The sequence below is a fragment of the Oncorhynchus clarkii genome, chromosome 3, assembly GCF_045791955.1.
Source record: "Oncorhynchus clarkii lewisi isolate Uvic-CL-2024 chromosome 3, UVic_Ocla_1.0, whole genome shotgun sequence".
In the NCBI taxonomy this organism is placed as follows: Eukaryota; Metazoa; Chordata; class Actinopteri; order Salmoniformes; family Salmonidae; genus Oncorhynchus; species Oncorhynchus clarkii.
The window spans coordinates 72,402,454-72,418,856 of NC_092149.1; the positions used below are offsets into that span (position 1 = coordinate 72,402,454).

A 16,403-nucleotide genomic window follows, 5' to 3' on the forward strand; every position below is an offset into this window, starting at 1 on the left:
GAAAGGGGGAAAAATGTCAGTCTCTCGATGTGCAAAACTGATAGAGACATACCCCAAGCGACTTACAGCTGTAATCGCAGCAAAAGGTGGCGCTACAAAGTATTACCTTAAGGGGGCTGAATAATTTTGCACGCCCAATTTTTCAGTTTTTGATTTGTTAAAAAAGTTTGAAATATCCAATAAATGTCGTTCCACTTCATGATTGTGTCCCACTTGTTGTTGATTCTTCACAACAAAATACAGTTTTATATCTTTATGTTTGAAGCCTGAAATGTGGCAAAAGGTCGCAAAGTTCAAGGGGGCCGAATACCTTCGCAAGGCACTGTACATACACACACACACACACACACACACACACCTTCCATCACAACAAGAGGGTGACACATAAATACAAACACACACACCTTCCATCACAACAAGAGGGTGACACACACACCTTCCATCACAACAAGAGGGTGACACATACATACACACACACACACACACACACACACACCTTCCATCACAACAAGAGGGTGACACATACATACACACACACACACACCTTCCATCACAAGAGGGTGACACATACATACACACACACACACACACACCTTCCATCACAACAAGAGGGTGACACATACATACACACACACACACAAACACACCTTCCATCACAACAAGAGGGTGACACATACATACACACACACACACACACCTTCCATCACAACAAGAGGGTGACACATACACACACACACACACACACACACACACACACACACACACCTTCCATCACAACAAGAGGGTGACACATACATACACACACACACACACACACCTTCCATCACAACAAGAGGGTGACACATACATACACACACACACACACACCTTCCATCACAACAAGAGGGTGACACATACATACAAACACACACACACACACACACACACACACACACACACACACACCTTCCATCACAACAAGAGGGTGACACATACATACAAACACACACACACCTTCCATCACAACAAGAGGGTGACACATACATACATACACACACACACACCTTCCATTACAACAAGAGGGTGACAGATAGAGAGAGGGGGGGGGCATACTTTATCTCCTCCTCTCTCTTTCTCTCTCTCTCCATATCTCTGTAGATATTGCCTGTGTCCAGTGAGTCTCATCTGACCATTGTGGATCTGGTGAAGTCCCTGGGAACGCTCCATACAGACAACATCCTGCAGATGGTCAAAGAGGTGGTAAAGAAACCCCACCAGATCAAAGGAGACCAGGTATACACACACACACACACACACACACACACACACACACACACACACACACACACACACACACAAAGAATTGACTGTTAAACCCAGAGAGAAATGACATGGTGGTATAGTGGTCATCTGAAGGTCATAGTTGATGCAACTCCCTTCTGTCTCTCCTTCGTCTGTGTGGCAGAAGTCCACCCTGGTAGACATCCCCATGCTACAGTTCAGCTATGCCTACACCCAGAGGTAACAAACAACGACATCAACACAGAGATTCACACTGCCATGTAGTTAGTAATACACTTCAGTTCTTGCCTACATGTGATATTCTTTAACAATGTTTCACCACCCTCCTGTCTGTCTGTCTGTCTCGTAGTATTCCAGCTCAGGCGCTCCAGGAAAATGTGGCACCCCTCCTCAGTCTCCTCAGAGAGTCTGTGCAGCTCAACCTGGCTCCGCCCGGACACTTCCTGCTGCTGGGGTTAGTCGTCAACTTCTTATCCTTCTGACACATGTACTAAAATGTTCACTTGATGTCCAGAAACCGGTCTCAGTTATTGATCACATTACATATGCCATTTAGCAGACTTTTTTTTATCCGAAGCGACTAATCAATCAATGAAATGATTTTATGAAGCCCTTTTTACATCAGCCGATGTCACAAAGTGCTATTCAGAAACCCAGCCTAAAACTCCAAACAGAAAGCAATGCAGATGTAGAAGCATGGTGGCTAGGAAAAACTCCCAAGAAAGGCAGGAACCTAGGAAGAGACCTAGAGAGGAACCAGGCTCTGAGGGGTGGCCAGTCCTCTTCTGGCTGTGCCGGGTGGAGATTATAACAGTACATGGCCAAGATGTTCAAATGTTCATAGATGACCAGCAGGGTCAAATAATAATAATCACAGTGGTTGTAGAGGGTGCAACAGGTCAGCACCTCAAGAGTAAATGTCAGTTGGCTTTTCATAGCCGATCATTCAGAGTTAGAGACAGCGAGTGAGCGAGTGTGTGTGTGTGTGTGTGTGTCTGGGACAAGGTAGCACGTCTGGTGAACAGGTCAGGGTTTCATAGCCGCAGGCAGAACAGTTGAAACTGGAGCAGCATCACGACCAGGTGGACTGGGGACAGCAAGGAGTCATCAGGCATGGTGCTAGGGCTGAGAGAGAAGACAGAACACCGGATAAGACAGGAGAAATACTCCAGATATAACAGACTGACCCTAGCCCCCCGACACAAACTATTGCAGCATATATACTGGAGGCTGAGACGGGAGGTGTCAGGAGACACTGTGGCCCTGTCCGACTATATCCTTGGACAGGGCCATCCAAGCAGGATATAACCCCACCCACTTTGCCAAAGCACAGCACCCACACCACTAGAGGGATATCTTCAATCCACCAACTTAAGCACCGGTAAGCCAGTGACTCAGCCCCCGTAATAGGGTTAGAGGCAGAGGATCCCAGAGAAGAGAGGGGAACTGTCCTTTCCTTTCACCTTCACACTCCTGGGCCAGACTACACTCAGTCATAGGACCTACTGATGAGATGAGTCTTCAATAAAGACTTAAAGGTCGAGACCGAGTCTGCGTCTCTCACATGGATAGGCAGACCATTCCATAAAAATGGAGCTTTATAGGAGAAAGCTCTGCCTCCAGCTGTTTGCTTAGAAAATCTATGGACAATAAAGAGGCTTGCATCTTGTGACCGTAGTGTACGTGTAGGTATGTATGGCAGGACCAACTCAGAAAGATAGATTGGCGCAAGCCCATGTGATGCTTTGTAGGTTAGCAGTAAAACCTTGAAATCAGCCCTAGCCTTAAGTGATCAAATGTCTTGGTTCTAGTCAAGATTCTAGCAGCCGTGTTTTGCACTAACTGAAGTTTATTTAGTGCTTTATCCGGGTAGCCGGAAAGTAGAGCATTGCAGTAGTCTAATCTAGAAGTGGCAAAAGCATGGATTAATTTTTCTGCATCATTTTTGGACAAAGTTTCTGATTTTTGCAATGTTACGTAGATGGAAATAGTCTTGATATGTTTGTCAAAAGAGAGATCAGGGTATTTGTTTATTGGGACTTAGAACTAGCATCTCTGTTTTGTACGAGTTTAAAAGTAAAACATTTGCCGCCATCCACTTCCTTATGTCTGAAACACAGGCTTCCAGGGAGGGCAATTTTGGGGCTTCACCATGTTTCATCGAAATGTACAGCTGTGTATCGTCCACATAGCAGTGAAAGTTAACATTATGTTTCCGAATGACATCACCAAGAGGTAAAATACAGTGCCTTGCGAAAGTATTCGGCCCCCTTGAACTTTGCGACCTTTTGCCACATTTCAGGCTTCAAACATAAAGATATAAAACTGTATTTTTTTGTGAAGAATCAACAACAAGTGGGACACAATCATGAAGTGGAACGACATTTATTGGATATTTCAAACTTTTTTAACAAATCAAAAACTGAAAAATTGGGCGTGCAAAATTATTCAGCCCCCTTAAGTTAATACTTTGTAACGCCACCTTTTGCTGCGATTACAGCTGTAAGTCGCTTGGGGTATGTCTCTATCAGTTTTGCACATCGAGAGACTGAATTTTTTTCCCATTCCTCCTTGCAAAACAGCTCGAGCTCAGTGAGGTTGGATCGAGAGCATTTGTGAACAGCAGTTTTCAGTTCTTTCCACAGATTCTCGATTGGATTCAGGTCTGGACTTTGACTTGGCCATTCTAACACCTGGATATGTTTATTTTTGAACCATTCCATTGTAGATTTTGCTTTATGTTTTGGATCATTGTCTTGTTGGAAGACAAATCTCCGTCCCAGTCTCAGGTCTTTTGCAGACTCCATCAGGTTTTCTTCCAGAATGGTCCTGTATTTGGCTCCATCCATCTTCCCATCAATTTTAACCATCTTCCCTGTCCCTGCTGAAGAAAAGCAGGCCCAAACCATGATGCTGCCACCACCATGTTTGACAGTGGGGATGGTGTGTTCAGCTGTGTTGCTTTTACGCCAAACATAACGTTTTGCATTGTTGCCAAAAAGTTCAATTTTGGTTTCATCTGACCAGAGCACCTTCTTCCACATGTTTGGTGTGTCTCCCAGGTGGCTTGTGGCAAACTTTAAACAACACTTTTTATGGATATCTTTAAGAAATGGCTTTCTTCTTGTCACTCTTCCATAAAGGCCAGATTTGTGCAATATACGACTGATTGTTGTCCTATGGACAGAGTCTCCCACCTCAGCTGTAGATCTCTGCAGTTCATCCAGCGTGATCATGGGCCTCTTGGCTGCATCTCTGATCAGTCTTCTCCTTGTATGAGCTGAAAGTTTAGAGGGACGGCCAGGTCTTGGTAGATTTGCAGTGGTCTGATACTCCTTCCATTTCAATATTATCGCTTACACAGTGCTCCTTGGGATGTTTAAAGCTTGGGAAATCTTTTTGTATCCAAATCCGGCTTTAAACTTCTTCACAACAGTATTTCGGACCTGCCTGGTGTGTTCCTTGTTCTTCATGATGCTCTCTGCGCTTTAACGGACCTCTGAGACTATCACAGTGCAGGTGCATTTATACGGAGACTTGATTACACACAGGTGGATTGTATTTATCATCATTAGTCATTTAGGTCAACATTGGATCATTCAGAGATCCTCACTGAACTTCTGGAGAGAGTTTGCTGCACTGAAAGTAAAGGGGCTGAATAATTTTGCACGCCCAATTTTTCAGTTTTTGATTTGTTAAAAAAGTTTGAAATATCCAATAAATGTCGTTCCACTTCATTATTGTGTCCCACTTGTTGTTGATTCTTCACAAAAAAATACAGTTTTATATCTTTATGTTTGAAGCCTGAAATGTGGCAAAAGGTCGCAAAGTTCAAGGGGGCCGAATACTTTCGCAAGGCACTGTATATAGTGAAAACAATAGTGGTCCTAAAAACAGAACCTTGAGAAACACTGAAACTTACAGTTGATTTGTCAGAGGAAAAACCATCCACAGAGACAAACTGATATTTTTCTGACAGATAAGATCTAAACCAGGCCAGAATTTGTCCGTGTAGACCAATTTGGGTTTTACAATCTCTCCAAAAGAATGTGGTGATCGATAGTATCAAAAGCAGCACTAAGGTCTAGGAGCACGAGGACAGATGGTCTGGTCTGACGCCATTAGAAGGTAATTTACCACCTTCACGAGTGTGATCTCAGTGCTCTTCTGGAAGGCAGTGAGTTGCTGGGCAACCGCTTTTTCTAAAATGTTTGAGAGGAATGGGAGATTCGATATAGTCCGACTTTAGTTTTTAAAAATATTTTCTTGGTCAAGGTTTGGCTTTTTCAAGAGAGGCTTTATTACTGCCAGTTTTAATGAGTTTGGTACACATCTGGTGGATAGGGAGCTGTTTATTATGTTCAACATTGGAGGGCCAAGCACAGGAAGCAGCTCTTTCAGTAGTTTAGTTGAAATAGGGTCCAGTATGAAGCTTGAAGGTTTAGAGGCCATGACTATTTTCATCAATGTGTCAAGAGATATAGTATTAAAAAACTTGAGTGTTTCCCTTGATCCTAGGTCCTGGCAGTGTTGTGCAGACTCAGGACAACTGAGCTTTGGCGAAATAGGCAGATTTAAAGAGGAGTCCGTAGTTTGCTTTCTTATGATCATGATCTTTTTGTCAAAGTAGTTCATAAATTTATCACTGCTGAAGTGAAAGCCATCCTCTCTTGGGGAATGCTGCTTTTTAGTTAGCTTTGCGACAGTATCAAAAATACATTTAGGATTGTTCTTATTCTCCTCAATTAAGATGGAAAAATAGGATGATAGTACCCTCACTGCTGCTCTGTCTTTCCAAGCTAAATCGGAAGACTTCCAGTTTGGTGTAGCGCCATTTCCGTTACAATTTTCTGGAAGCTTGCTTCAGGGCTTGTGTATTTTCTGTATACCAGGGAGCTAGTTTCTTATGACAAATGTTTTTAGTTTTTAGGGGTGCGACTGCATCTAGGGTATAATATAGCTTCAAGGTTAAATGAAGTTCCTCAGTTTGTTGTACGCTGACGTCCTTGGGTAGGTGGAGGGAGTCTGGAAGGGCATCTAGGAATCTTTGGGTTGTCCGAGAATTTATAGCAAGGTTTTTGATGATCCTTGGCTGGGGTCTGAGCAGATTATTTGTTGCGATTGCAAATGTAATAAAATGGTGGTCTGATAGTCCAGGATTATGAGGAAAGGCTCCGAAAGCCTTTTGGAGTGGGTTTGTGGACTTATACATGTGACTATTAAATTAACCAAAAATGTGAATGTTATCTTCCATGACTGCAAGGTCCGATAGGAATTCAGGGAACTCGGAAAGGAACGCTGTATACGGCCCAGGAGGCCTGTAAACAGTAGCTATAAACGTGATTGAGTAGGCTGCATAGATTTCATGACTAGAAGCTCAAAAGACGAAAACGTAGTCTTTTTTTCTTTTCTTTTTTTGTAAATTGAAATTTGGTATCGTAAATGTTAGCGACACCTCCGCCTTTGCGGGGTGCGCGGGGGATATGGTCACTAGTGTAGCCAGGAGGAGAGGCCTCATTTAACACAGTAAATTCATCAGGCTTAAGCCATGTTTCAGTCAGGCCAACCACATTAAGATTATGATCAGTGATTAGTTAATTGACTAAAACTGCCTTGGAAGTGAGGGATCTAATATTAAGTAGCCCTATTTTGAGATGTGAGGTATCACAATCTCTTTCAATAATGACAGGAATGGAGGAGGTCTTTATTCCAGTAAGATTGCTAAGGAGAACACCGCCATGTTTAGTTTTGCCCAACCTAGATCGAGGCACAGACACGGTCTCAATGGGGATAGTTGAGCTGACTACACTGACTGTGCTAGTGGCAGACTCCACTAAGCTGGCAAGATGGCTAACAGCTTGGTGCCTGGCCTGCACCCTATCTCATTGTGGAGTTAGAGCCCTGTCTATGTTCATAGATAAGATGAGAACACCACTCCAGCTAGGATAGAGTCTGTCACTCCTCAGCAGGCCAGGCTTGGTCCTGTTTGTAGGTGAGTCCCAGAAGAGGGCCAATTTATCTACAAATTCTATCTTTTGGGAGGGGCAGAAAAACGTTTTCAACCAGCGATTGAGTTGTGAGACTGCTGTAGAGCTCATCACTCCCCCTAACTGGGAAGGGGACCAGAGACAATTACTTGATGCCGACACATCTTTCAGCTGATTTACAGGTTGAAACTATGTTGCGCTTGGTGACCGCTGACTGTTTCATCCTAACATCGTTGGTGCCGACGTGGATAACAATATCCCTATACTCTCTACACTCACCAGTTTTAGCCTTAGCCAGCACCATCTTCAGATTAGCCTTAATGTCGGTAGCCCTGCCCCCTGGTAAACAGTGTATGATCGCTGGATGATTCGTCAAAGCTAATGGTGGGAGGCTTTGGCGTCTCAGACCCCGTAATGGGTGGAGGAGAGACCAGAGAAGGCTCGGCCTCTGACTCCGACTCGTTGCTTAATGGGAGAACCGGTTGAAAGTTTCTGTCGGCTGAATGAGCGACACCAGTTGAGCATTCCTACAGCATTTCCCTCCAGAAACCATGACAAAATTGTCCGGCTGCGGGGACTGTGCAAGAGGATTTATACTACTATCTGTACTTATTGGTGGCACAGCCTGCTGCCTGGCCGGCACCCTATCTCCTTGTGGAGCTAGAGGAGTTAGAGCCTTGCCTATGGGGGCAAATTACCCTTACCTAACTATTGCGTCTGAAGCTGGGCTTTCAGCACGGCTATCCTCACCATAAGGCGATTTGTTCTCCTGTATATTATGAGTACAGTGGCTGCAATTAGAAGGCATAATGTTAATGTTACTACTTAGCTTCAGCTGGTGGAGGTCCTGTAGAACCATGTCCAGGGTGAAAAAGTTGAGCGAGGGGAAAAAAGAAAAATATAAAACGGTAATTTAAAAAATACGTAAAGTTGGCAGGTAGCAAAGTTACACTAGCAACAAAACGCACAGCAGCACATAAACAAGTCCACAAGTTGTGACAGGAAATGACGTCAGCCCTCGATTCACTAATAACTCCCCTTACAATCATGCGTGCATACATCTGTGGTCATACTGATTTGTTACTGTAGACATTGTTCCCAGTGTAACACACTCTGTTGTTTGAAACAATGTAAATGTTATTTACAAACATAAGTAGTACATCCCACATCAATAGACATGCTTTGGTTTGCTACTGTATCAGAATCAACAAGATATTATTGCACTCTAGTCTACCTCTCCATAGCTGTACAGACATCTTTCTCCTCTCCTACTACAGGATCCTCAATGACTTTGTAAACCGACTCTCCAACCTGGACAATAAGAAGGACACTAGAGACATGCAGGTAAGACATGGAGCACAGTAGCACAGCCCTAGCTGTAGCCTAATGTACACCTTCCTCTTCCACGCCATCCGCTAGGTCCGATTGAATGAAATGATGCAATATCGAACGTCCGCGCCTGTCCGCCCATGTCCACACCGAAATGTGTGGACAGGACCGGACGTTTTTTAAAACGAAAGATCGAGAGGGTACAGTGTGAGATGCATGATAATGATGGTTACCATGGCGATGTCCTGTAGGAAGTGACCCAGAAGATCCTGGAGGCGGTGGGCGGGGTGGCGGGGTCATCTCTGGAACAGACCAGCTGGCTCAGCCGCAATCTGGAAGTCAAGAACCAGCCACAGGTGTGTCCTGAGACCGAGGAGCCATCCATCAAACTGAACCTGGACCTCTATGGTAACCAAACACACACACACACACACACACACACACACACACACACACACCTGGAGACATCCCTGGCTTCTATCAGGAACAGACTGAAGCCTAATTTCCACCTTGTGCTTCCACACCATATGCTAGGTTCGCTCTAAAAATGCAATATCGCGAACATCCATTCCTGTCCGGATATGTTTGCACTTTTCCAGGACACTTTTCCAAGGAGCTGCGGATGGAAGCGGATGTTCAATTGACGTTATTTTGAAGTGGAAGGTGTACATTAGGCTTTAAAATGGGTCAGATGTCACGACTTCCACCGAAGTTGTTCCCTCTCCTTGTTCGGGCGGCGTTCGGCGGTTGACGTCACCGGCTTGCTAGCCGCCACCGATCCATGTTTCATTTTTCCTTTTGTTTTGTCTGTTTTACACACCTGGTTCCCATCTCATAATTATGTTCCTTATTTAACCCTCTGGTTTCCCTTTCTGTTTTGTGCGTGATTGTCTTTCGTGTATTCCGGTGTGTTCTTTGAGTCCTATTTTGTCCTTGTTTGGAACGGGATTTTGTTACGTTTTGGATTGAGTAAATCAGTGGTTGTTACTCTTATCTGTGTCCTGCGCCTGACTCCTTCGCTATCTTTTAGATAGACTCTGACATCAGAGCTGCTAACCTCCTTAACCACGTGACAAACTCATTCCATGGAGGGCCTAGTGTCTGCGGCAGGGCTTTCCAAACTCTATCCTAAGGACCCCAAGGAGTGCACGTTTTGGTTTAAGTCCTAGCACTACCCAGCTGATTCAAATAATCATCAAGCTTTGATGGTTTGAATCAGTAGTCTAGTATTAGGGCAAAAAACAAAGCATGCACCCCTTGGGGTCACGAGGACTGAGTTTGAGAAGCTCTGGTCTGCGGGTTTTCACTCCTCACTTTATTTATTTAATTGATGTATTAAGGTCAGTAATTAGTAAATAACTCCCCATACCTGGTTATCTAGGTCTTAATTGAAAGGAAATACCAAAAACCCGCAGACACTAAACCCTCCATGGAATGAGTTTGACACCCCTTTCCTTAACCCTCAGGACATGCTCCTCGGTAACCATGGCAACCAACCCCCGGCACCGAATGCACGTTCTACATCATTAGTTGAGAAACGCAAGAGGGCCCACCTCGACCAACAGTCTCCTCTCCATCCTCTCCTCTGCTCTCTTCAGGTCTACATTAGAGTGGACTGAGAGAGACCACAGACTTATACTGTAACCATGGAAACACAGCACTTCCTCACGACATTATGTCCCCCAGTGTAATGGTCCAGTGAGGAAAGAGGACACTATTCTCACAAAAGTGCCTCTCCTCTGGGGTTACCCATGTCAACCGGTCCCCAGTAGTGGAACTAAGTGCCCTGCTGCGTCACTGGAAGCAGTGCACCCAGGATGTGGCCTGAAGGATGAGATGGAGATCCTTCCTGCTACCATGAGGAGGCCTTGGGTCGGCCCTCAGGGCGGGCACTGGAGAAGAAAGTCATACATATTCATGATTAACAACTCCCTTCTGTTCCCATCTCCTTCTTTCCTTTCCTTTCTTTTCTCCAGACTCTGAAGCTCAGGCCAGCACTATGGTGTCTTCCTCAGCCCCCTCTGTGTACAGTGTACAAGCCCTTGCGCTATTGGCAGAGGTAGGTGTGTCCGTGTGTGGATCTGTGCACCCATTGCTCTCATGCCTATGTATGTGTTTCTATTTCTGACAGACCCTCCTCCTCTGCAGGTTCTAGCCCCTCTTCTGGACATGGTGTATCGCAGTGATGAGAAGGAGAAAGCCGTCCCTCTCATCTCTCGCCTCATGTACTACGTCTTCCCCTACCTGAAGAACCACAGTGCCTACAACATGCCCAGTTTCGGGGCAGGTGCCCAGCTCCTGAGCAATCTGAGTGGGTACGCCTACACCAAGAGGGCCTGGAAAAAAGAGGCCTTCGAACTCTACATGGATCCTCTGTTCTTCACCATGGATGTCTCCTGTGCCCCCCAGTAAGATTGTGTTTGTGCGTGTGCTTGTGTTTAAGTGTGTGCATGCCATGTAAATATTGACAAATCAATATTATCAAATAAATTGTTAAAAGAAAATGACTGTGTTTGACCTCTTCTTCTTTAGCTGGAGGGCCATCATCGACCACCTGCTGACCCATGAGAAGACCATGTTCAAAGACCTCATGAGTAAGTAGAGTAGGTGTGTGTGTGCATCCGTGTGAGTGCATTTGTGCGTGTGTTAACTGTGTGTGTGTGTGTGTGTGTGTGTGTGTGTGTATTGCAGGCATGCAGAGCAGTTCTCTGAAGCTGTTCCCCAGTGCAGAGCAGAAGCCCATGTTACTGAAGCGTCAGGCCTTTGCCATGTTTAGTGGGGAGTTAGACCAGTACCACCTCTACCTGCCCCTCATCCAAGGTGGGTGTGCTTTCTGTGTATTCTGGGCATTTATTTGTGTGTATTGACAAAGTGTGTAGACCAGTTTGTCATTCCTGGGGTCCCAAATGGGTGCACTTTTTTGTTTGTTTTTGCCTTAGCACTCACACACCTGATTGATGAGGATCTGATTAGTTGAATGAAGTGTGTGAGCGCCAGGATTTAGAAATACTGGTGTAGACCATCACATTTGATGGATAATGAGAGTGTGTGTGACATTAACATTTTATAAGGCCAATATTAATTATTAATATACAGTATAATGTAATGCGAGTATCCTATCCTCTCTCCCCTCTCCCTCAGAGCGTCTGACAGAGGCTCTGCGTATTGGTCAAACGCCCTCCGTTTCTGCCCAGATGTTTCTGACGTTCCGTGTTCTTATGCTGCGGATCTCCCCCCAGCACCTCACCTCCCTCTGGCCAATTATGGTCACAGAACTGGTGAGGAACAACCCCCACCTTGATGACATCACTTCCTGTCACTGTTGATTTCCTGTAGGGCCGGAAGGATCAAGATACTCATTAGTAAATCATGGAAAGGAAACAAATCAAGAAGCGCATTTAACTCCTTTAGGAAAACAGCCCTAGTGTTTGAAACAAACATCATTATGTTGTCATTCATTCACATTTGCTTATCTTCAAAGCTAGATCATACAATATTTTACATACAGCAGGTTTTTAAACAACCAAAGAGTTTTGTCTGCTTCGTGTTTTATTTTTTTGGCATGGAAAATATCGTCACAGCCCTAATTTTCTCATTTCAATGCATGTATACACTGTAGCGATGTACATTGTTTTCAGCAGGGAGGTGGCATGTCAAAAGAAAGTCTTTGGTAGTGTTTGTCCAGTCCTGTCTTCTAATGGTGTCTTTGATCTTTGTTTGTCAGATTCACACATTTGTTCGTCTGGAGAAAGCCTTGTCGGAAGAAAAAGAGGTGTCAAAGTGAGTCCATGATCACTCAGTCTACTGTAGACACATCAATATATCTGTCCATCTATCTATGTAGGAGACAGTCTCTCATGTAACTATCACCACCCTTTCTTTGTTCTCCCTCCTCTTTTCCTCTCTCTGTCAGGCTGACTAAAGTGGTACGTGGGTCCATGGGGATTGGGCCATTGACATTCCCCCAGCCAGAGTTGGACATGTACATGTCTGCCTGCAAGTTCCTTGACACCGCCCTGGCCTTCCCCCCAGAGAAGATGCCCCTCTTTCAGATGTGAGTGCCTCACCCTGCTTAATATCAACTTAGCATCTATATAGGCTGTGCTTAGCATGATTACAATTAAATGTTCTCTGCTCGTGTGTGCGTGTGTGTCAAGGTATCGCTGGGCCTTTGTTCCAGAGGTGGATATGAGCCGCTACAGTGGCCCAGAGAATGGTCTCCTGGAGGGAGAGCAGGAGTGCAAACCCCATGTTGTCAAAGTACTAGAAGCTCTACACCAACGCTACGGGGTAAGAGAACGCAAACACCACTATAGAGCAAGAGAACTCATGTCCTTATAGTCACCATGATAACATGACTCAATCGTGCGATCTGCTCATCCCATTCTGTTGATGTCATGTCCTATAATTCCAGGCGCTGAGTGACGAGTCGTCTACGGAGCGTCTGGAGTTCCCCCTCCTCACCCATCGCTCTCTCTCCTCCATCACCCAGCTTGCTCCCTTCCTCCATACACTCTGCTGTTCCTTCCAGGGCACATCACCCAGCAGCCCTGCAGACTACCCTGTGGCAGACTACCCTGTGGCAGACTACCCCACAGCCAGCGCCCACCAAGTCCTGAAGCGACTGGAGCACATCACTGAGGGAGAGTTCCTGGACTCCATGGAGAGTTAGATCTCCACCAAGGTTCTAGAGCTTAGAACGCTGAGGAAATAAGAACTGGAACTATAGCAATTGAATGTTGTAGAATGGCCACAACTGCTGAAAGCGATGTTTTATTATAGGCGTATGCCAGCTAAATGGCAATCTTTTGGGATGTTCTTTTGAATGATGAATTGTTTACTTTACTTGGTTGAATCTGAACACTCCATGTCTATATAGGATATTCTACATTTGAGATACCGGTACTCTAAAATAATCTAGAATGAACTGACACAAACTGGAACGGAGTGGTAGTTATTGGGCTCTCTGAGTACAAGTCTGAATGTGCTGACTTAAAGTTAAAGTAATACTGATGCTAGCTACAGTAGCTTTTAGAGGTGATACTGGTTGTAAAATAAGTACCACTGTAACAAAGGGAGTGACAGCAGTACTGACTACTGATTCCATTCCATCGCTCTACAAAGCTTTCCATAAACCTACTCCCTCCTATTAGCAAGTTGTGTCTGTCTGACTGCCAGGCTGTAATGTATTCCAATGAGACAGGAGTAGGTTAGTATACCTGCTGGTCAGTGACTATGGGAACTCTAAGGCTCTTAGTACAGGATGTTTTGGTTTTAAATGTTTAAAAAGCTCTGCTTGTCATCAATCATGATGTTGCAGTTTTATTTGTGGGTAAATTATTGAATGTGATTTGTGTACATGGCAAAACCTCTAGATATATAATAAAATAACATGCGGGTCAATTTGGTATTTTATTCAAGGGAACTCTTCGACTTCTGTCTGTTTTTAAGTGTTTTGGGGAATGTTTGGACTTACCGCTCATCATTGATTTGTTCTTCACATTTGAATGCTTAACTAAATTATGTGAATGTCTGGCCTCCTGAAAATTATAGCTTTTTAATATCAGAATTAATATATTATGGTCTGTAAATAAAAACCAATATTAAAGAATGATTCAATAAATGGAGCTCAAAATGTATATTGTGAATGTTTGCTTGATAATCTCAGAGACCTAACCCTAAGAGTCAATAACATAAGTATGCAGGTGTTATAGCTTTATCTGGGGAGGCAGGGATTTGTGTTCTGGGTAGATGCATGTAGCCTGGCTGACGAGGCCCAAGTGACTTACTGCGCAGGAACAGCTTTAACCATGCTTGTCTGGAAAGGAGGCCGTTATTGCAATATTTGATCGGAAATTGTGCAATGGGTTTGGTTCTCTCAAATGTTCGTTTTTTTGTCATCTTGGTTTGAGTAAGTTTACATGCACACTAAATGATATATTAAAGTGATTATGGAAGTAGGCAGAGTATGGCAATTCAAGGCATAAGCGACATAAGCTTTCGCTTTGGGCCTCCAACCCACCAAAAATATGTTTGTTTTGTAACTCCGTCACGGTCTCAACTTACTATTGACTGTAAGAATAGTAGAATACACCTGGTGCAATTTCCAAATTTGGTTCAAAACTTCAGCAGTTTATTTCTTATGTCAGTCACTCAATTAGCCATGCCAGCTAACTATTTTTCTATTGGTATTTAGTTAAGCCAGCTATCTAAACTTGCATGTCGACTAGGCATGCAGGGCACGTGCCCAGGAGCCCTTGCCTTTCGTGGCCCCCCCATTGATTGTGTTGATTAGTTGACTGATGTTGCTGGCAAGGTAACTGCTGTTTAACTTAACAGAAAAAAATGAAACTAGTGTTTATTCACAGTGCTGAGCTAGTATTGCAACTGACATGCAACGTTAGCTAATGTTTCATCCCGCTAGTTCAATCAAGGCTACGGTAGATATTACGTGATTTGACCTTATTTTATCTGTGGCCAAAGACCTTGAGCCTTCTTGGATGGGCACTTCTAATGTAACTCTATGGCAGCACCCAACGGGCTTGAATTTACGAGCTCTCCCAGTAGATTTTGCAGTGATGTAGTGTCCCCATGAGTGACAGAACACTGAGCCAATCATGGCGGAACTAAAGAACGTTACCAACTCCTACCCTCTGTATTTTCCGCTGGCTGCCCCACCCCACTGAGCTAGGCTGAAACTTCAACATTTTGGAGCTGCCTTACTCAAGAAAGAGAAAAAAGAGACCATGTTTGTATGAGGCTTTATTAACTCAATGATTATTGTATTTTTTTACAGTGTTTTCAAACTGATATTTGACACGTATTAATGCCAACATAACACAAAACTGAAATTGTTTATTTTTTGCTAAGAAACTTCAGAGTGTTTTCTATCCAAATCTATGAATAATATGCATGCATATCTTATATTCTTGGCATGAGTAGCAGGAAGTTGAAATTGGGCATGCTATTTATCCAAAAGTGAAAATTCTGCCCCCTTGCCCCAAGAGGTTTAACTCAATGATTATTATATTTTTTTACAGTGTTTTTAAACTGATATTTGACACGTATTAATGCCAACATAACACAAAACTGAAATTGTTTATTTTTTGCTAAAAAAGTGAGTCACCACTTAGAAGCAGCAAGAACGATGACAGCTACACTTGCTAAGTTTTGCATAGGTCTATTGGATATTGCCTACCTTGAAGGACAATTTGGAGGCAGAGACCTATAAATGGGTAATCAATACTTATTGAAAACTAAAAGGGGCGACGCTCGCTCACCATAGTAGCCCAACCTATGTGTTGTGCCTTTTCAATTTCAATTATGATTTTTTTTGTATTTTTGTACTTCGACTCACATTGGTTGAGCGCCCTTCACTTCTTTCCATTATCAAAATGTATTTACACACGCAGTAGTAAACTACAGTAAAATCATATTTAAGTTAATTTCATATTCAAGTTAACTGCTATGGGATTCTCCGTTCGCGTAGGCAGCCTACTCTATTTCATTGAGACCACACATGCTAGGCGTACTTGAACTCTCATGTCCAACTAGGAGAAGTGGGATACTGAAGTTGAAGCAGCGAATTCTGAATAATGCAAAAAAATATGTGTTTTTAATACAATATGTAGGCTAACACATACAAAGCAGAAAGAAGACAGTTTCAAAATAATCTGATGGACAACAAAAATTATTTTTATCCCAAAGTCCTCTGTCTGACCGCCCGCCCCTGTCCACAGCATTGAAAATGCTGACCGTGCCACAATGATCTCTGTCTGACCGCCCGCTCCTGTCCACAGCATTGAA

The 16,403-nt window shown here is 43.9% G+C and overlaps 1 protein-coding gene across 2 annotated transcripts in view; it reads left to right on the forward strand.

Annotated features, from left to right (window-relative positions):
* LOC139403333 (protein DOP1B-like) overlaps positions 1-14,229 on the forward strand; it is a 62,934-nt gene extending 48,705 nt beyond the window's left edge. For both annotated transcript variants that reach the window (XM_071146939.1, XM_071146938.1), the window contains exons 23-36: positions 1,138-1,272; positions 1,445-1,500; positions 1,631-1,735; positions 8,546-8,612; positions 8,849-9,005; positions 10,574-10,656; positions 10,746-11,005; positions 11,130-11,191; positions 11,289-11,417; positions 11,739-11,875; positions 12,322-12,377; positions 12,511-12,651; positions 12,755-12,887; positions 13,012-14,229. In XM_071146939.1, coding sequence (XP_071003040.1) covers positions 1,138-1,272; positions 1,445-1,500; positions 1,631-1,735; positions 8,546-8,612; positions 8,849-9,005; positions 10,574-10,656; positions 10,746-11,005; positions 11,130-11,191; positions 11,289-11,417; positions 11,739-11,875; positions 12,322-12,377; positions 12,511-12,651; positions 12,755-12,887; positions 13,012-13,269 — 1,779 coding nt within the window. In that variant the 3' untranslated portion in view covers positions 13,270-14,229. The remainder of the gene's footprint in view (positions 1-1,137; positions 1,273-1,444; positions 1,501-1,630; positions 1,736-8,545; positions 8,613-8,848; positions 9,006-10,573; positions 10,657-10,745; positions 11,006-11,129; positions 11,192-11,288; positions 11,418-11,738; positions 11,876-12,321; positions 12,378-12,510; positions 12,652-12,754; positions 12,888-13,011) is intronic.
* Positions 14,230-16,403: the final 2,174 nt, after the last annotated feature.